Raw genomic sequence first — 19,044 nt, forward strand, 5'->3', positions numbered from 1 at the left:
TAAGCAGCAAAATGGAATACAGTAGTCATACTTATTCTTCAGAATCTACATAGTGAATATCAGCTTAGCTGTTCAAAAAGTTAAAAAATTCGAGACTATGTGGTTCCCGTTTTTGCGATCATGTTGATGTTCGGTGATCATAGATTAGTTTTGCTTTATGTAACTATCTGGTTCAATTTTTCACTTATTTGTACCTACATCTTATTGGACACAGTTTATGAAGGGTTTATAGTTGCATAATATAAATATGCATAAAAAGCGGTTTAGGTCTCCTTTTGTTTGCACTCCTGAAGTCAGTACCAAGTATTGAGGAATGTTTAAATTTTTTTGTTCATTCAAGCCTTTAATGTGCGAAAGTGAAAGAGGCACAAGTTGTTTACGTTTTCATTTTATGAACATTAGACCACTGTAGTTCAGCTATGTCCAACTGAAACGCTTTAATGGGCCAAAAACGAAGTCAATTTATATGCTGGCCTCACACTCAATAACTAATTTCATTAGGTTAAGTTTAATATAAAGGATTAATAAGAAAAATATTGTTCTTAATTAAAGTAATTAACTTATGTTTTGCACTGTAATTGAACACATTGACATTGTTGCTGCCCAGACTGCAGAGTTTGGCATAAACGCACTCAATACTGCTTTTTATGGACTTCAGTTCAACTTCATTTTAACTTCAGAACTGTTTGCTGCTTACTCAGTTATGAAATCATTACTTAACAATGAAATCCTCAATGAACTGCAAAAATCCTTTAGTTTAGGACACAGGAATTGACATAACTGGTTTAGTTCTGGTGACATGGTGTTGTTGACTATTACATTATATATAGTTTTGTAATACTGTAGTTTTCTATCATAGTGTTGCCTAAAAGTAGGCTGACTTGGCAATAACTTATGTTAAAGCTTTAACTATTTACAATTAAAAGACTTCAAATGTTTAGGTTAGCCAAAGTAAAGGTTTCCAGACCCACATATAGCTACATGTTATTTTGAATATTTATTTGACACAATTAGACAATTGTAAATGACTGTAAATGGCACCAAAGAAAAAAACAAAGGAAGGCAACTTGCAGCAAGAAAATATCTTGGAAGCAGTTGTCATTGCAGACAGCTTTAATGTTAGATTCTATCCCGTTACCGCTAAAAGACCAAGAGTAAGTAACCTAGGCATTGATGATGCTGACTGACAGTTGTAAACCTTAGTTTTATATTGTTATCTTCCACAAAAAATTCAACCATACATTAATGATAGATATGTATACACATTTTGCACACCGAAATTCCCTCCATATAACACTGTTACGTGCTTGTTAATGATATTTCAATGACAACGTTTTTTTAAAGATAGGCCCATCTCTGGAAAATTTACCTGCATGTTACCTGCTTGTTTAAATGCATGTTGCTGTTTTATTTCAGTTTATTGTCGATTGTGATTATTTTGGTCCTAACTATTCAAAATAAATTGCCTTTTTTGGATGCATATCTTTTCGGATTCAGAATTCTAGAATGCCCATCCCTATAATGCGGTATATAAGTGCATCAGATCTGTTATTTAGCATTTTTTTATATTTTCAGTGTCTCTTTCCACTTGCTAACAAACCATTGCTCTCGTACACCCTGGAATTTTTGGCAAGATGTGGAGTAAAACATATATTTGTATATTGCTGTCACTGTGCTGAGCAAATAAAGGATTATCTGGCACAGAGCAAATGGAGCAAACCGTGTGTATATACATGATTATTTGCATGATTGATTTGTGATGATTTGATTGCATTGCATGTCTATGATATATGCATGTTTGTGTTTTTCAATTTTTTTTCGTACTATTTTGGTCAGAAAGAGAAAAAACTTGTGCAAAATATATAAAAAGCTTTCACTACTTTTTTATGCACTTTACTCTTCATTGGCAGGTCTTCCCCTTGTCAAGTGACCACCATTGTTTCTTGTGATTTCACATCAGTTGGTGATGTGCTTAGAGACATTGACCAAAAGTCGCTTTTTGAAAGTGATTTTCTGCTTGTTCCAGGAGATGTCGTTTCAAATGCACAACTTAAAGATGCATTAAATGAGCATAAGTGAGTGAGTATATGACTGTATGTACCACTTACAGTATAGTGATATTTCATGTAGCGAAAACCCAGAAATGTGGTACCTGTCCAAATAAAATTACCATCACTTAGTATTCCTATTTTTTGCTGTATTATTCGTTCCATCATAAGGGTTCGACGGGAAAAGGACAGAAATATTCCTCTGATGACCCTGGTGCTGCACTCATCTTCACCCACTCATCAGTCTCGAACGGTAGAAAGTGATATTGTTATAGCTTCAAATGCAGTCACAAATCGTGTCCTCCACTACCATAAGATTGCAGATAATGAGAGAAAGGTTCAGTTTCCATTGGTAAGAAGCTTATTCAGCCACTTCATCATTTAATGTTATTTTATAATTTTGTACTAAAAATTATCAAACCTTATGTTTTCTAGTACACTTATTCCATATGTAGCTTGTTGTATTTTGGAATTTTTTCCTTCTTACTAACAAATTTTGCTCCCATTTGCAGGGAATTTTTCAGTCAAAAGAAGGTCGTATAGAGATTCGATATGACTTGTCAGACACTGGAATATGGGTCTGTTCTCCACAAGTTCCACAGTTATTTACAGATAATTTTGATTATCAAACCCAGTTGGATTTTATTAAAGGAATCCTTATAAATGAAGAAGTTAGTATTTCTTTAGGGAACAGCTGACTATTTATGATATTCATATTTACATTTTTTTTTAAAAGTAAGATACATGCTATTGTAAAAACGATCTTGTATTTTAATTTTAAATATAAATACAACTAAAATGTGTCCTAAAACAAGTTTTCAGAATAGATTTATACTAAATTGGCATGTTTCTACCAACATTTTTAGACAAGTGAACAGTAGAATGCAAGTGCAAATTTGCAATATGACTAATATACAGTAAGTCCACTTATACTTCCTTGACTAAATTAGCGTGCTTTGCATAGTTTTTAGGAAATCAAATTCATATGCATGTTGTTCAAGAACATTACTGTTCTCGTGTTTATAATTTTCATACTTACGATGTGGTAAGCCATGATGTGATATTTCGGTGGACGTATCCATTTGTGCCAGAAATTCATTTTGATGATGACTATTCCATGCATCATGGTGCAAACGGTAAGAGTGTGAAAGCAATATAAGAATATAAATAAAGAAATATACATTCTGTTTTGATAATGTTTGGCTTAAATTTTTCATTTTTTGTGATTGTTTTTGTTTTCTATTTTAGGTTCTTTGTCGACTATAGGTTATACGAGTTCCTACAGCTTGCTAAGACACAATGTTTATCTTCATAATACATGTTTGCTTGGACAAAACAGCATAGTGCAGGATAATGTTGTTATCGGAAATGGTAGCAAGATAGGAAATCGGTGTTATATTTCCAACTCAGTAATTGGTGATGGTTGTTGCATTGAAGATGACTGTATTATTGAAAGTATGTTAAGAAAGAATTCACTATCAATTCACTTTGAAAATTTACAATTACGCATAGTTCATTTCATAAACGGTATACAGGTTTTAAACAACAATTTTTAATGTTTGGAATAATAGTTCGGTCTGACGTATACATTTTATTGTATAGTTTTAGTTTCATTTTTGCAGTCTAAACAAATTTTTGTGCACCCTAATTGTAGATTCTTACCTTTGGAGTAATGTAACTGTAAAAAGCAAAAGCAAAATCCATAGTTCATTTGTATGTGATGATGTTTCTATTCATGAAGGCGTCGTTCTTTCTGCTGGTTGCATTTTATGTGACAAGGTTGGTGCATAGGTTCTTAAAGTTTTCTACTAACAGTTATTGGATGAATGTGTAAGCATAAAGTTGAGAGATAGTTGTATTATTATTGGTTTACGTTCTGTGTTTTATGAAATGAATTTATATTTGTAGGTCTTGGTTGGACCATCCATCGAGCTAGAAAGCAAAATTATACACAAAAATGGTGATGATAAAACAATGGGTATCGTGGCTGACAAGGTGAAACAAACATTTTAACATTACTTTTTATAATAAGCATGCATTTGTAATTAAGTATTTTAGCATGCATGGTCGTTAATCATCATAAGATACTTGTCACATGTGGGTGCATAACTTGATTTTATATAGAGATGCGATATACATAACACAGATTTTTTGTTAAATTTTAAAATAGCAATCCTTTGATACAAGTCTCGTTGGTGAAAATGGGGAAGGTTACATATGGCATAAGGATGTAGATGTTGAAGCTGATAATGATAGAGCTTTGTCAAAGGCACTGTGGGGTAAGTGACGTAACGTGTTTTGATAGCAATTTGAATCCAATTTTTAATTCCTGAATTGTGGAAAACAATTTCAAAAATGTTTACTTGCATTATAGTAATACTTAGTGCAGTATATAATTGGTATGTGATGTGTTAGTGGAATATAGGTAGTTGGAAAGTTAGCTATGCACTGTCTTTTCTCTAGATGTTTAATAATTAGTTTATTTTCGTTAATACCTTATATTATACTGTTAAACATTTGAAAAATTATTCAACAGTATAATTCTGTGCTATTTTTTAGGTTTGTCGCTGCATGATCATAACAAACAAAAGCTAACTGCTGATTCTTCGGAAGAGAGCAATTCAGAAAATGATATCTCATCAGCTGGAGAAGAGAGTGATTTTCAAGAGGAATCAGAAGAAGATGCATTTGATGACTTATCGAGTAAGCATAATGCTTGTTTTCCTTTTATCGAGTTGAGATTTTGTTTACAGGATGAAATTTTACTGACAGCACCAAAATGATAGCTTAATGTTTGGTTGAAAAGTTTTCGTCTTTTTGTCAAAGAATAGTTGTGAAAAGTTTTTTTTTGACAAATGTTTCAATAGATTTTGAAAAGGAAGTTAAAGAAAGCCTCCAAAGGGGATATGAAGAGAAGGTCCAGTGTGACAACCTTGTTTTAGAGGTAAAAGTTCTTAGTATTGGTGAATGTTTCTACTGTGTTGTGTTAAAGTGGTTGACCAACTTTTTCAACTCACGCTTGACCAAGTGTGCAACATTGGTAGAATGTATCGTAGATGACAAGTGGAAATCACAACCATAAAGCTCTTAGTATAAGTTTCAAAAACGACTCGAATTATTCTGCCAAGTGCTTGGAATAACATTAATGACAGCCTTTGATGCACTCCGACTGTGTTTAAATATTTTGACCTTTTCGTTTCTGTTTAACTTTTCGTTCACAAAAGGAAACACTTAATAACTAAAAGTTTTACAATTTTTTTTACCTAGGTTAATTCGTCTAAATATGCCTACAATATGTCCATGCGAGATGTTATTCAAACGATTGCCAAATCACTTTTGGAAATAGCTGCTGCTCAAAGTATGGATGCAACCTCCTATTTTGCTACCTTAAAAGAAGTATACCAATTTTGGATATTTTTTCAAAAGGTGTTGTTAAGATTGCAGTTACTAACTTATTGGTTGTTCTCTTGCTTAGGTTCTACTACATTTTCTTCCATTGCTATGTAATTATAACAAAACTGCATCATCCCAACTTGATTATCTGTATGCGCTGGAAGAGTATGCCGTGTCTCATGTAAATTTTGCAAACAGCTTGATAAAGGTATTGTGAAAGTTTTGATATGTTGGTGGACTTTGTGTTAATTGTGTTGTGATTTTTACACTCATGTCCATGATTTTGTCATTTGTTTTGTAAGGTTTTCATGTTATTGTATGAAAAAGATGTTTTGTCAGAAGAAGTCATACTTCATTGGAATTCAAAACCGGGAAATTATAAAGATGTTATTACATCACAAGAAATTCGACGAAAGGTTGGCTACTAAAATAGTTAACGTGTAGTCCCTTGTTCCGTGTTAAAACATTTTGCTTGTTGCAGGTTGAAAAGTTTATTCAGTGGTTGGTGGAAGCAGAAGAGGAAGATTCAGATGAATGATTGCATTATTTATGTAGTCCTTTATTAAAAGGATTGTCATTTGCTTTTCGTGGATTGAGCATTGCATGCATTGACAGATTTAGTGATTTCCGTGTCGTTTATTTTTCGCAATTGACATTGGGCAGTGAAAAGAATGGTGGTGACAAACATAACACAAGATGTGCATACAAACAATCAACGAACGGGAAAAAGCAGTAGTGGCTTTAGTGAGAGGCGGTCACCTCGCCCCACTCCCAGTGTGTGAAAACGTGTTCCAAAAGAACAAACATTGCACACGAGTATTATTAATTATTGGAATTTTTTTCGGAACAAGCGTCATCCATTGGTTGATGCAAATTAGCTGTGTAAACTGTATTTAGAGCAGGTGAATGTTGTGCGAATTGGTTCTCTCCGGCTTTGAGATTTCTTTCATATAGGCCTAGCTTAATCGTTAAATGGTCAGGTGATTTGAGGGAACCATATTTGCTTAAATTTTGCGATATATACATGATTTTGTTGGCGTTTTACGTAATGGTAAAGAAAGTGCGTTAGACCAATCAGAGTCCGGTGTTGTTTTTCGGTACGGAAATTATCCTCGCAAATGGTACGTTGAAAACTTGCAGGTCGCAAGTTTAGGTTAGTCTAAATTGTAGTTGAAATTTGACTTTTGTCCCAAAATTGCAGTTTTAACGTGCTATTACATAGTTACAGATATGTTATTTTATGAAATAATAGCCTAAGGCAGGGCTTCCCAAACTTTTTTGCTCGCGACCCCTTTCAAACTTCTGAAGTTTTCCGCGACCCTTTACGTTTAAATTGATTAACAGTGCGAAATATACCTTTGTCATTAGTGACATTTATTGAGATGCAAAGACTGAATTCAAGCAACCAGTACTCAAAGCCTACTTACTACTTTACACATATGTAGGCCACTGGAAACAAAAAAAGCACACACATTTATTCAGTGTGATTGGTGCGACTGCTTTCTGCTACAAAGCAAGTCCAGCCGTGGCTCAACATCTGCTAATGCTGGTCTCAAGGCGGTTTTAATGTTGATTAGGCTGGAACGATATTTTGTTTTGATTGTATTTTGTACTTCGTGTAAAATTGGTATACGCTCTGCGACCCCTGACGTTCGTTACGCGACCCCTTGCGGGGTCGCGAGCCCCAGTTTGGGAAGCCCTGGCCTAAGGCATACTAAACTAAACTCACATTCAAAAATTCACGTAACACCATGAGGGATTTTTTGATTAATTGCATTTTTATTTACTTTATATTAAAATAAACAAAATTATTAAGCCTTTTTACTACAAGCATATACAGCGCCTAAGAAGCATCATGCCTAGAGGTTGTGTTTTCTCGGCAAACCTCTGAAGAACAGCAACAAAAAATGAAGGGTGTGAGTTCTTGAGGACCACAGAGCAAATTTCAAGGAGCGAAGAAATGCACAAAAATGTGTCTGGCAGCTTATTTTTGAAAGAAAAAAAAGTTTAAACTGTGTAAATTCAAATTGGTATCCACAAAGAAGTCCTGCCATACCTTACCTACCCCCCCCCCCCCCCCAACGCCACCACTGCAGCAAAACCCGGAAGCTCAAAACGTACAAGATGGTGCTAAAACGATAGACGGTTAGCACCTCCACCAAATTCAAAATGGATGAAATAGTGTGTATAATAATTTGGTGGAACCAATTAAACAAAAGAGATTTTGGAGCTGGAGTTAAAATTTCTTGAAATCTAGCTAGCTTACCCGATTTTTGCAACAGAAGTAAGATCCACCTGCGAGAAAATTCCGTAGTCCCAACTTCCAACCATACGTGCCACTAACATACTAGTGCCTACTAAATAAGATGTCAATTTGGTTAACTCAAGTGGAAGACTAGTGGCGTAATTAAGGCGCGTTTTAGAATTTGCCGCAGCGAAGTGTTGTAAACAGATGCTTGTCTTGTAGCTTAGAATTGCCGACATAAGATTGGTGTCCTATTCAAATAAGAGTCACGACATGTTGCTCAAAAGTAGCTTAGAGAGTGCTCGAGTGCTATGATAATATAAGCCCAGGTACTTGTACAGCTTTTCTAAAACTGCAAAACTCTGGCTAACCTATATACTGCAGCTACCTATATTTCCACAACCATATGTCAATATCAAAATAGGAGCAGCATTAGGGTCAGGTAGCCGGTCTACGAAAATACCCAATGTCAGAATTTTACGAAAAAATCGCTATTTTATTATTAATGTTTGGCCCAATTTAATGGAGTTTATGCAGGTAGTAAGCAAGATGTGGGTCGAGTTTACAAGTGCACAACCACAGGATGCCTAATTGTTTACTAGACCCCAGCTACTCGAACTGTGAGGTCATCTGCTTGTGCACTTGTATAGTAAAAAACTGATTTTCAAGCCTAAACTGACATTTTGATGTCCAGCTCAAAAACTGTGATATATATTTCATAAAATAAATGGGTTAGAAAGCCCATTTTTGTATACTTACGCATTAACTTCTCTATGTTTCTTTACATTTTTGGCAGAGCTATCTTTTCTGTAAGTTTTTTTTATGTAATTTTTTCTTTTTGGGTCTGAATTTTGTGGTGTCGCCAGTGTACGAAAAAGATCAACAATGGCAAAATGCATTGTCATCGATAGCAATTTGACGTTAGGCTACTTGATGTCTTTGGAAAAATTGGCTATGATACCAGATACGTTACAAAGATATTTATATACCAATTTATATCACATACAGTTGGCTTTTAATTATTTCTAATTTAGCCTAGACCCGATTTTTTGTATGGCTTATTTAAAGTATTCCACAACTTCCCAAGATACCGATTGTTTTCGCGTTTGCTACACATCGTAGACCGAGTCTTCAACCGCTGCATGATAGAAACAATTTGTTGAATTTACCTGACGTTTTTCAGTGATGTTTGAACAAAATTTTTGCAGAATACGGCTGAATTTATTAATAAAAAATTGTCTGAAAAATTAATACTGAAAACATTGGATGTCTATGTTTATAAAACCCTCCAACCAGAAAACAGTAGACTCAGTCACTCAGCACAAGAACGTGTGAAACTGAAAAATTTTCGTTTTGTACACTGGCAGAAATTTCGTTTTTTGTACACTGGCTCCATTTGAGGAAAAACTGATCACACTGCAAAAAAGTTACAACTACTTAAAAAAACTTTTGGCTAAATGATGCAGTTCGAAAAATACAAATAAAATTCTGCATGTAATGGTATAAATTTTGTTGTTGTACGTTGAGTATAACTTGTTTTATTTAAGTTGTAATCAGCAAGATAGAGTGAATTTTCCTACATTGGCTATCCGACCCTATATGGTACTGCCATGCGGTGTAAGCACTAACATATGTAGAAACTTTTTACTGATAAGGTTTTGCCAGGTCACATTGTGCATTGCAGTGTGTAAAAAAAAGACATTGTATTTGGTTATTGTTTTTTCTGCCATACCTCGCAGGCTGGCCAAGACCAACACTGTTATGCACATTTACTGTATGATGTAGACCATATAATTTTTGAAGAATACCCATATTCACATATTTATTTACAGAATTAATTGTATATTTTTATTATTGCTCTTTCCATTTAAAACTTTTTTGACTTTTTCGGACAAAGCATTTTGTATGATAGTTGTAGCAAAGTGTGTAAATTCCAGCTGTAGGCATTGTTATAGATTTTACTTACGCAATTGTAAGCTTCTTCAGTTTTGTTCAGCTTTTTCTTGTAGTAAAATGGCTCCTACAAGAGTTATATCAAGAGCATCAAGATCTGTTTATGGTTAGTTGTTTGCTGTTTTTCTGTACTTTTCCCAACAGAAAGTGTGAGTGAAAACAGTTTGTATTGAGTTATGCTATATAATGCATTTAATGCTTGTGTTTATTTGCATTTTTAGAACCCATAGTTGTGAAGTCTGTGGACCATCTTAATTCAGATAATGCCCCAAAGCATTATACTTCAGACTATGAGGGTGATGATCTTGTTGTGCGCAGAGGTTTTCCTTTTACACTGTTGCTGACATTGAATCGTGCCATTCTACCAGAGGAAAATCTTGCATTTGAGCTAAGAATGGGTAATTATCCACGGTAATGCCTTGTTTAAGTCCACCAATCGGATAAGTACCCAAGAAATATGACTCAGCATTAAAGTTTATTAGTTAGGATTATCAAAACAGAAGAGTTGTTTGTGTTATAGAAAATATTGCAGAAGAAAACAAAAAAAAACTTTTAAACAATGCTCTATCAGTAGCCTAGTTGAGTAATAAGATTGCAAATTGTATCTTAATTGTAATAAACATTTGTCATTGTCAAATGGAAATAAGATTTGGTGGAATGTGGAACAGCCTATAATAAAAAAATTACCAAGATTTAGTTTGTTATTACAATTTTTTGGTTTGTGTGCAATGTCATGTCAATAAGCTACAATACTGTGCCATGGGCTTCTGCTTAAACAAAAGCATGATATTTCTCGTGTGTCAAATTGTTAGATTCGTCATCGTAGCAATTGTATAACTAGATGAGATAAAAGTTGTACAATTAACATCCTCTTTCTGAGTTTTCTTAACTATCGTTTAGTCTTAGAAACCAAGAAGCCAAATCGAAAGTGGAAGAAAAATATTATTATTTACGTGTTTTATGTCTTTTTAAAGTCTATAACTTGTTTTAAATGATTGTTTGTGGTTGTATATCATCTGAATGACAGTTCATTTGAATGACAGTATTTGAGTGACATAATTATGACATAAATTATTCATTCGAGTGACATAATTAACCCTAACCCTCATCCTAATCCTAACCCTAACCCTAACCCATTACTGTAGTTTGAACAATACTTACCAATGTGTCACTCAAATGAACTGTCACTCAGTTGATCAACTACCATTGTTTGTATACCCAAATTACCATATCATAGCTGCATGAATAAAATAACAGTAAGCTATCTATTTTTTAATGCTTAGGATGACATAGGTTTCCTGTTTAATGGTGAATGACTTTGTAAGTATGCGTGTCACGTTTATAAGAATACGACTATCTGAGATGAAGCATTCACCTTTTTGCTATTGGCTTGCACAGTTGCACTATTAATAATTGCATACCATACCATTACCATAACTGTGTTTTTGTAATATAATATCAATTGTTAAGTGTTTATGGTGTGGCAATACTTTTGCTATTATTCATTACATCGTGTCACTTGTTTACAGTGTGCACATAAGCACAAACTGTGGAAAATGTTCATGTTTAAATTTGCGTTACATGATGATTAGGTATTATGCACTATATACCATTTTGATCACAAATGAAGTGCTTAATTCATTGTAGTTTCAACTGTGACATGGCAGTACAGTGATATAATAAACGGTATTGTGGTTTGCATTACACAGGCTTGATTTTTAAAACCTACAATGGTTTTTAGTGGCACTTGCATTAACTACACAACAATTAGAACATGTATTTTTGACTCGATCAATCATTATTCAGCCATTACTTTGATTTACATTTTGCAGCCTGTGGTCCAATAAGTTTGATCCTTGCCTTAAATACTTGATTTGAATTTCCCCAAACATAAGATTGACCTCGAATACCAAAGCGAAAATATATTTTTGTCATCTTTTTATTCATTTTAAAAATATTCAATTTTAAAAAATGAGTTGTTTTTATCTATTGTTAAAAATAAGGTGTAATTGTAAGTATGCCATCTCACTATTTAGACCAGTGGTTCTCAACCTTCTGATCTTGGCGGACCCCTTTTGCTGCTGTCAAAGCAGTGGCGGACCCCTGAAGTTTAAGCAAACTAAGGGTTCTGAGACTGCACTTAAATGTTTCTTTGCTTAGTTTTACTTAATAGTCTTGGTGCACAACTGCGCTATTCATTCAAAATAACATCAAACTATGCGGATATTTTTACTTAAAATCACTGTATCCAGCTGTCTTCTCGTATAATCCGCAATCTAGTGCATCACAATAGGCCTTCCCTGCGGGTGATAAATCTCAATAAGCTTTTGTATTGTCCCATCACAATAGGCAATTAAGCAAATGTTCAAGCCTATTTCAAAAAGCAATGATAAACAGCAAAAATTTTTTAAAAACTCCTACTTTATGTTGCAAATTTCGAAGTTCTCACGGACCAACTGAAAACGTTTCGCGGACCCCCAGGGGTCCGCGGACCACCGGTTGAGAACCACTGATTTAGACGTTTTTATTTTGTGGAGAGTGTATTTTGCAGTGGAAGAAGTTGCTGTAGTATTTATCAGTTAAATAACAACAACATCCTGTAGCATAAAGTACGTGTTACTTACCCAGTTTTATTTCCTGAGACGTGAGTGAGTGGATGTTTAAGTCAAACTTTTTTAGCATTTTTATGATTGTAGTAATTGCATGGACACATTTTAAAATATACAGTCTAATAACTGCATTAATTATTATTATTATTCTAATATTTACTAATCCTTAAGTTGATTATCTCATGTTTTTGTCCTTCGTTTTCTGGTTTTAGAGCATGAAAATCACATAATTTGAATTTGCATTCACTTTAAAAAAGGAATTCTATAATTCTTTTCATAGCTTGCAAATGTTCTATATGCATATGTTGTATGAGTACGATTGTGGAGCTAGTTGTTTGTAAGTACACAACTTGATTGCTGAATTTTTTTGCTTTTGTATTAGGTGGACGACCAATGGTTCATCATGGCTCTCTTGTAAGGCTTCCTCAGATAGACCCAAAACCCAATGAAGATGTAGATGGTTTTACAGTGCTTGCTTCAGCTGGTACGGTATTATATTCAGAGTTTTGTGCTGTGTGTTCCAATTAAAGCATTTTAAGTATACACCATTTTCAGCACTAGTTCGCTTTTCCTTGTAGGTGAAAACTTAACAGTTAAAATACACACCTCGGCCAAAACTACTGGTATTGGAAAATGGTTACTTGTAATGAAAACCACTCACGGAAGAAGAAGACTTCCTTATGTAAAAGTGTCTGACTCTATTGTCATGATTTTCAACCCATGGTCAAAATGTGAGTTTTATGTGGATAAAAAAAAACAATGATTTGCTTAGTTTAAATATGTAAGTCTTAAGTAGAGGTAACAACTAATACAGTAGTAATGTAGTATTGAAACCTTTCTTGAGCACTGTAGTTTTGGTACTTTTCATGTGTTTTTGAACTATTTAGTAGAGATAAATTCCAGTTTACTTAAATTATACTGTTATTGATATGTATTATACCTATTATGTTTGTTATTATACTCATATTTATGTAAAGTATATTTACAGTGCAGGCTTGTTAACTCAACTTAACTGGCAGTTTCAGATAACTCCAACTTACTGGTCTCTGCAAAATGCATGTAAACAACATACTTTTTAACTCAGTTTGTTTTAATTTATTTATGTGTTTTATCAGTTCCAAGGCATGAGCAGAAACTTTTAAGTCTAAATTAAGAAAAAAAGTTTTTGAAGTGTATGAACCAGCTATCTTATCAATGATAATTGCTGACATCTTGTACCTATTCTACTCATTTTCAATACATCTTTATATCCTAGTCTCGTTTTATAACATTTTTTACCACTATATGTATTAACTTTAAATAACTCAGACGTTATAAATTTAATGATTCCTTCAACTTCCAGCCCATGTGTTTCCACTATAATCTTATAATGAATGCAGTGGAACCTTGAGAATGTGACCAACTTCGCAAACTATAAAACATTTGCAGTTTTCTATTTTACCAACATTCGGTGATGATTTAAATGAAAGTTTTTATGAGCGAGGTGGTTAAATAGAGTACCGGTAATCTATCGTTTTCAGTTTAGACCGAAAAAAGCAGTTCCAGTCCATGAAACAAGGATTTAATTGCTTATAAAACATTAAAAAACTTTGAGAACAGAAAAGTGGTTAGGTTACTGAGGTGGTATCTTTATCGGGGTGGTTGTTAACGAAGGTTGCACTGTAATACAGATATAATTAATCTGTGAGTTAGCAGGTGCATTTGGCCACATCTGATATTTCTTGCAAAATTCTGCAGACATTGAGTTATTGCTACATAGCATAATCATTCCTTTACAGTTCTTTAGCATACTTGCTAGTACAGCATATACATGATATTCAAGAAATTTGCTAATTACTCTAACAAAACTCTGATAGTTAGAATGTATTGGGCAAACAGATAACCTACCGATATTTTAAACAGCGTAAACAGCCTTAAATTATCCCAAAGTGTCATGTAAAACTTAGCATTTAGCAGTGTCAATTTTTTCGCAATTTCCTCACATGCTGACCATGCTAAAACAGCATTAAAATCAGTGGTGTAAAAACTTTTTTCATTATAAGTAAAACTTTTATTAGATCAACATTCTATCATAGCATCCTATCAAATTTTTTAATATATTTAAATACTTGGGACATGTTATTGGTCTTATGACAATATTGGCTTCAGTATGCACAATGCTCATGGAGATCTAAGTTTGTGGCCAACCTTGGTTCAACTGTTCTAATATAATTAATGAGAATAAGTAAAATATTTTCCTGACTGCATAACTGCTGTCAAATCACAATTACTAATTTAATATAATTTGGATTGTGTCTAAAAATTTTGGACTTATTAAAATACATAACAAACTACTATTGTTAACAATAAAATTGTCAGTGGTCCCTGTAGTGTCACAATGAAATCTTACTTTAGCTGATCTTGGTTGCTGTAAGTTACAATGCTATAATCACTAAGTGCAGTAACAATTTACAGACAGTAACAAAATTATGATATTCAGAAAAGCTATTATTGTAGTCTTTAATGATAATTGGTTGGTGTTTTGCAGTTGATCCAGTTTATATGAAAACTGATGAATGGAAAAATGAATACATTCTAAATGACGATGGCATGCTCTTCTATGGAAACACGAACAGAATTGGATCTATGGATTGGTATTTTGGACAGGTATGATACATTTAAACTTTCAATGATCTTTATCAATATTAACTCATAATAAAGAAAAAAAAGAAAGAATCAAATCGTTGATAGCTTACTTTATTAAATTAAACAGCCAGAACTAAGAATTACTACCAAAAATATTGTCTATTAGCAGATTTTTAGATTTTTTTGCTTTCAGTTTGAAGCCGATGTGATGAAAGCAGGCATTAAACTGCTACACATGGGATATTTACGCTACAAAGATCACAGCGATCCAGTCGCCGTAGCTAGACACATGTCTGGATTGGTCAACAGCAATGTAAAACTAAACTAAACTTGTAGAAAATTTGTTGATTTGTGATAAGTGTTAAATACCAATATTATATTATAACGGGAACCCGTAAACAACGAAACAGTATGGTATATCAGCATGGCATGAACTGGTCAAATAGTATAAATAAAGTACCCCAAATAATGAATTATATTTAGGTTGGTCACAAAACTTCATACCATTAGCCTACCATTATATCTGACATTAATATTTGTCTACTAGGATGACGATGGGGTGTTGGAAGGTAACTGGTCTGGAGATTATGATGATGGTAAAAGGCCGACTGATTGGGGCAGCAGTGTTTCTATCCTGAAGCAATTTATAGATACTGGCATGCCAGTTAAATATGGGCAGTGCTGGGTGTTCTCTGCGGTTCTTACCTCTGGTAAGGAGTAAAAACTGATTCTATTAATTAAAATTATCTTTATAATGTGTAATGTGACGTATTCTAGGGCCTCCGTTGCTGAAGTTATGATGACAAAGAAATTAGGTTGATGATGTTTTAATCTTATGATAATCTGATATTTTATAATTCACCTTCTAGTTCTTCGCTGCCTTGGAATTCCTTGCCGTAGCTTGACCAACTTTGAGTCTGCTCATGACACAGATGCAAACCTTACTGTTGATTACCACTATGATGTAGACTCCAAGCCAATGGATAATGATGACTCTATTTGGTAAGCAGAGAACTTGTTTTCGGTGAATGTATAATAAAGAAACTACAATTCATTAAGCTTATCATTTTTAGAAACAATAATTCGTACATAACATTTTTTGTGTATGCGGTGGGTTGAAGGAATTTTCATGTCTGGAATGATGTTTGGATGGCACGTGAAGACCTGCCTGATGGTTTTGGTGGTTGGCAGGCACTTGATGCAACTCCACAAGAAGAAAGCGATAGAAAGTTCCAGTGTGGGCCTATGTCCATTAACGCCATAAAAGAGGTGTGTATTGTGTGTCTGCTACTTATTAAGCTCTAGTGTTTTCATCATTTTGATAATATTGATTGGTAAATTTTTACTTGCTCTGTGCCAAGTAAAGAAACTTTGTAACCTGTACATGTGTACTGATAAAAGCTTTGGTTGCATTGTTACCAAATTCACATGCTTGTTTCATTTATTCCAGGGACACATCAATTTGGATTATGATGGCGCTTTCATTTATGCGGAAGTGAATGGCACTAAGAAGTACTGGAAACAATTGAAGGAGGTAGAAAGTAAGTTGATCAGCCCTACACAGGATTTTGATACTTGCTGCTGCTATACACTGTGTAGTAAACAGATTTTACCCAGTGCTTTTTTGTTTTAAATTATTGATTGTTTAGAAGCAACTAACTAAGGCCTTGCTTGCCAAATGTGTTATACTGCAGCAATTTTTTTTTATTCAAAAATGAAATTGAAATTTTTGTGAAATTTTTATGCCCATATTCAGTATTAAAAATTTATGTGTGTTGGAGCTTTTTAGAAACATTGCCACAAAAAGTCATACTAAAATGGCCAAGCAAGATTCTTGTAAACCACTGTACTAAGATTTTTGTTATGTAATTATTTGTGGTTTGCAGCGGATGAAAATGGTAGAAAAATAGAATGGGAGGAACTTTCATCTGAATCAGCAAGCATTGGACAACACATTAGCACTAAGCAAGTTGGAAAAGAAGAAAGAGAGGATATAACTAATCAGTACAAATACAAAGAAGGTTAAATATAAAAATTGTTATCTGTGCAATGGCGGGGTGGCATTAAACGGTCGTATTGTTTTGTCTGGACTAATTTCAAACGAGAAACATTGAGTTGTTTCATATTAACCTGATTTGGCCAAATAAATGTATTCTATCTTCAAAAAGGTTCCAAAGAGGAAAATCTTTCCTTTGAAGTAGCAAGAAAATATGTGAGGATAACTCGCACAGCTCGTAAGGAAGTGAAGAAGGTTATAGAAATAAACACTGGGGTGCCTTCTTCAATAAAATTTGGACAAGATCTATCATTCAACATAAAGGTGAAGTGATCGTTTACTTGTTTTACGATTTTGGTCATTCTATTAAACATAGATGACATTTCAGTGCCTGTTCTTACATGTACAAATGGCAGGTAATTCCACAGAGGTTATATTTCAGGTGAAGAATGTGAGCAAGAGTTCTCAAAATGTTTTCATCAATGTTGTAGCTAAAACAATGCAATACAATGGTAAGTCTATGTTTTAGTTGTAAGTACCACTCAATTCATGCACCGATTGAAGTAGCTTAACTGGAAACATAATTAAACACTAAACTCTGCAAGATAGAAGTAAGTCATTACCGTACTGTATCTACATAGGATCTTTGGTGGCTCAAATTTTGGACACTGATTTCCACAAACAAATATCTGGCTCAAAAACTGAAGAGTTTGAAGTGTCTTTGCCTTCCAAGACCTATCTGGCAAAGATGAAAGGAGACAACAATGTGAAATTCTTTTTCCTTGGTGGTGTGGAAGGCGGCAGCCAAACTTTCGCTACCCAAGCGATTTTGGAGTTTGAAAAGCCAACCATTGATGTTGAGGTAATACTCATTAAGCTTTTTCCTAAATACAGTAGCAAACACAAAGACTGTCTGTAACTATAGGAAATTTGGGTTACTTTAGATATCAGGAACTCCCAAACTGCTGAAAAATCTTAAAGTGAAAGCATCATTCACGAATCCATTATCAGTTGCCCTTGAAGGGGGAGTCTTCAGGTTTGAGGGAGCTGGCATCAAAGATGCAGTGGTTGCTCCAGTAGACAAGGTGGGAGAAAATATTAATATATAATTATATATGCGCAGAATATTGCCATGGTTATTAGTAAATATAAGCAAGATTAATGCTTTTGTTTGTTTTCTTATAACTATTTGCTTCTCAGGTCAAGGCAAATGCAGTCTGCAAGGTCGAAGTCAACATTCAGCCACGCAAAGTTGGCAGCCGACGTATTATTGTGGGATTTTCTTCCAAGCAACTGCAAGCTGTTAGGGGATCTGTTGACATTGTTGTGGCTTGAAATTTCGTTTATTTAGCTGCCCAGTAGTTTTACATGTAGTCTGCTTTTACCTCCCATTTGATGATCATGTAACCTGCAAAACTCTCTTGTGTTACTTCACTATACCATGCACAGTTCATTTCCTGCAAACTTGTTTGAATTATGTAATTGTTCAAGAGTGCAAGCTTATATGCCTACAATTTTTTTTTGCTTTTAGGTAAGTATAGAGATTAATTACTTTTTTAACAGGCTTAGGTAGCTTTTTTCAAAAAATGTATATTTTGCTACCTATGTATGCTGACCCAGGAGCCTTTTGCTTGCAGTACACATTTTTAGATAAATAATATTGCATTGTACATGTAGCTTATAGATGTGAACTGTGTGGTAGGTTAGCCTGTTTATCACATTGCCTTAATTGATTGGGTAGATTTGTATGGGGCGAAAAATGTTCACTTTTGTGTTTGTTGATTTTAAACCATGTCAAGCTTTCACTCCAATTTCAACATTTCTTAATCATGCTTCATTTACTTATTATGCAGAAAAAGTGTCACCCCTAAAAATCTATATGCATTTCGTATATGTAGAACTGTTTTCTCACTCAAAATTAAAGCCCTCCATTAGCACAGCTGATTGCACTAAGAGTGTTATTACTTATTAGTCAAGATATTATATATAATACCCTGTACAACACCAGCTGGTTTCTCACAAAATGGAATTGTGATAGCATTTTTCATTCAAAGTTTCATACATCATCAAACGAGTTTGTTTTAAAATGAGGATCAAGTGATAAAACAAGCTAAATTAAAAATTTACATTTATTTACTGACAACAATTATTTATTTGGTACCAGGTTTTGAATTC

General features: G+C 34.0%; 2 protein-coding genes across 4 annotated transcripts; both read left to right on the plus strand.

Moving 5' to 3' along the window:
• The first annotated feature begins 919 nt into the window (after positions 1-919).
• LOC143467480 (translation initiation factor eIF2B subunit epsilon-like) lies at positions 920-6,515 on the plus strand. 2 transcript variants are annotated; one of them, XM_076965041.1, is made up of 16 exons: positions 920-1,154; positions 1,576-1,721; positions 1,911-2,075; positions 2,220-2,400; positions 2,561-2,719; positions 3,013-3,184; positions 3,297-3,503; positions 3,703-3,827; positions 3,957-4,043; positions 4,219-4,327; positions 4,608-4,751; positions 4,916-4,992; positions 5,316-5,444; positions 5,524-5,649; positions 5,744-5,857; positions 5,923-6,515. In XM_076965041.1, the coding sequence occupies exons 1-16, from the start codon at positions 1,035-1,037 to the stop codon at positions 5,977-5,979; spliced, it is 2,118 nt and encodes a 705-aa protein (XP_076821156.1). In that variant the 5' UTR covers positions 920-1,034; the 3' UTR covers positions 5,980-6,515. The 2 variants fall into 2 exon arrangements, 1 of the variants encoding a protein (XP_076821156.1); XR_013118946.1 differs by lacking the exon at positions 5,923-6,515 and having other exon boundaries at positions 5,316-5,406.
• Positions 6,516-9,136: 2,621 nt separating this feature from the next.
• Positions 9,137-19,001, plus strand: LOC143451879 (protein-glutamine gamma-glutamyltransferase K-like). Of its 2 annotated transcripts, none has more exons than XM_076952651.1 (16): positions 9,137-9,745; positions 9,861-10,050; positions 12,631-12,732; positions 12,827-12,979; positions 14,776-14,894; positions 15,067-15,186; positions 15,421-15,583; positions 15,743-15,875; positions 15,995-16,142; positions 16,324-16,414; positions 16,760-16,894; positions 17,042-17,193; positions 17,312-17,381; positions 17,511-17,731; positions 17,814-17,954; positions 18,070-19,001. In XM_076952651.1, the coding sequence occupies exons 3-16, from the start codon at positions 12,642-12,644 to the stop codon at positions 18,202-18,204; spliced, it is 1,872 nt and encodes a 623-aa protein (XP_076808766.1). In that variant the 5' UTR covers positions 9,137-9,745; positions 9,861-10,050; positions 12,631-12,641; the 3' UTR covers positions 18,205-19,001. The 2 variants fall into 2 exon arrangements, with proteins under 2 accessions (XP_076808766.1, XP_076808758.1); XM_076952643.1 differs by having other exon boundaries at positions 9,138-9,745; positions 9,861-10,037.
• Positions 19,002-19,044: the final 43 nt, after the last annotated feature.

This window comes from Clavelina lepadiformis, chromosome 1 (genome assembly GCF_947623445.1).
Source record: "Clavelina lepadiformis chromosome 1, kaClaLepa1.1, whole genome shotgun sequence".
Lineage (NCBI taxonomy): Eukaryota > Metazoa > Chordata > Ascidiacea > Aplousobranchia > Clavelinidae > Clavelina > Clavelina lepadiformis.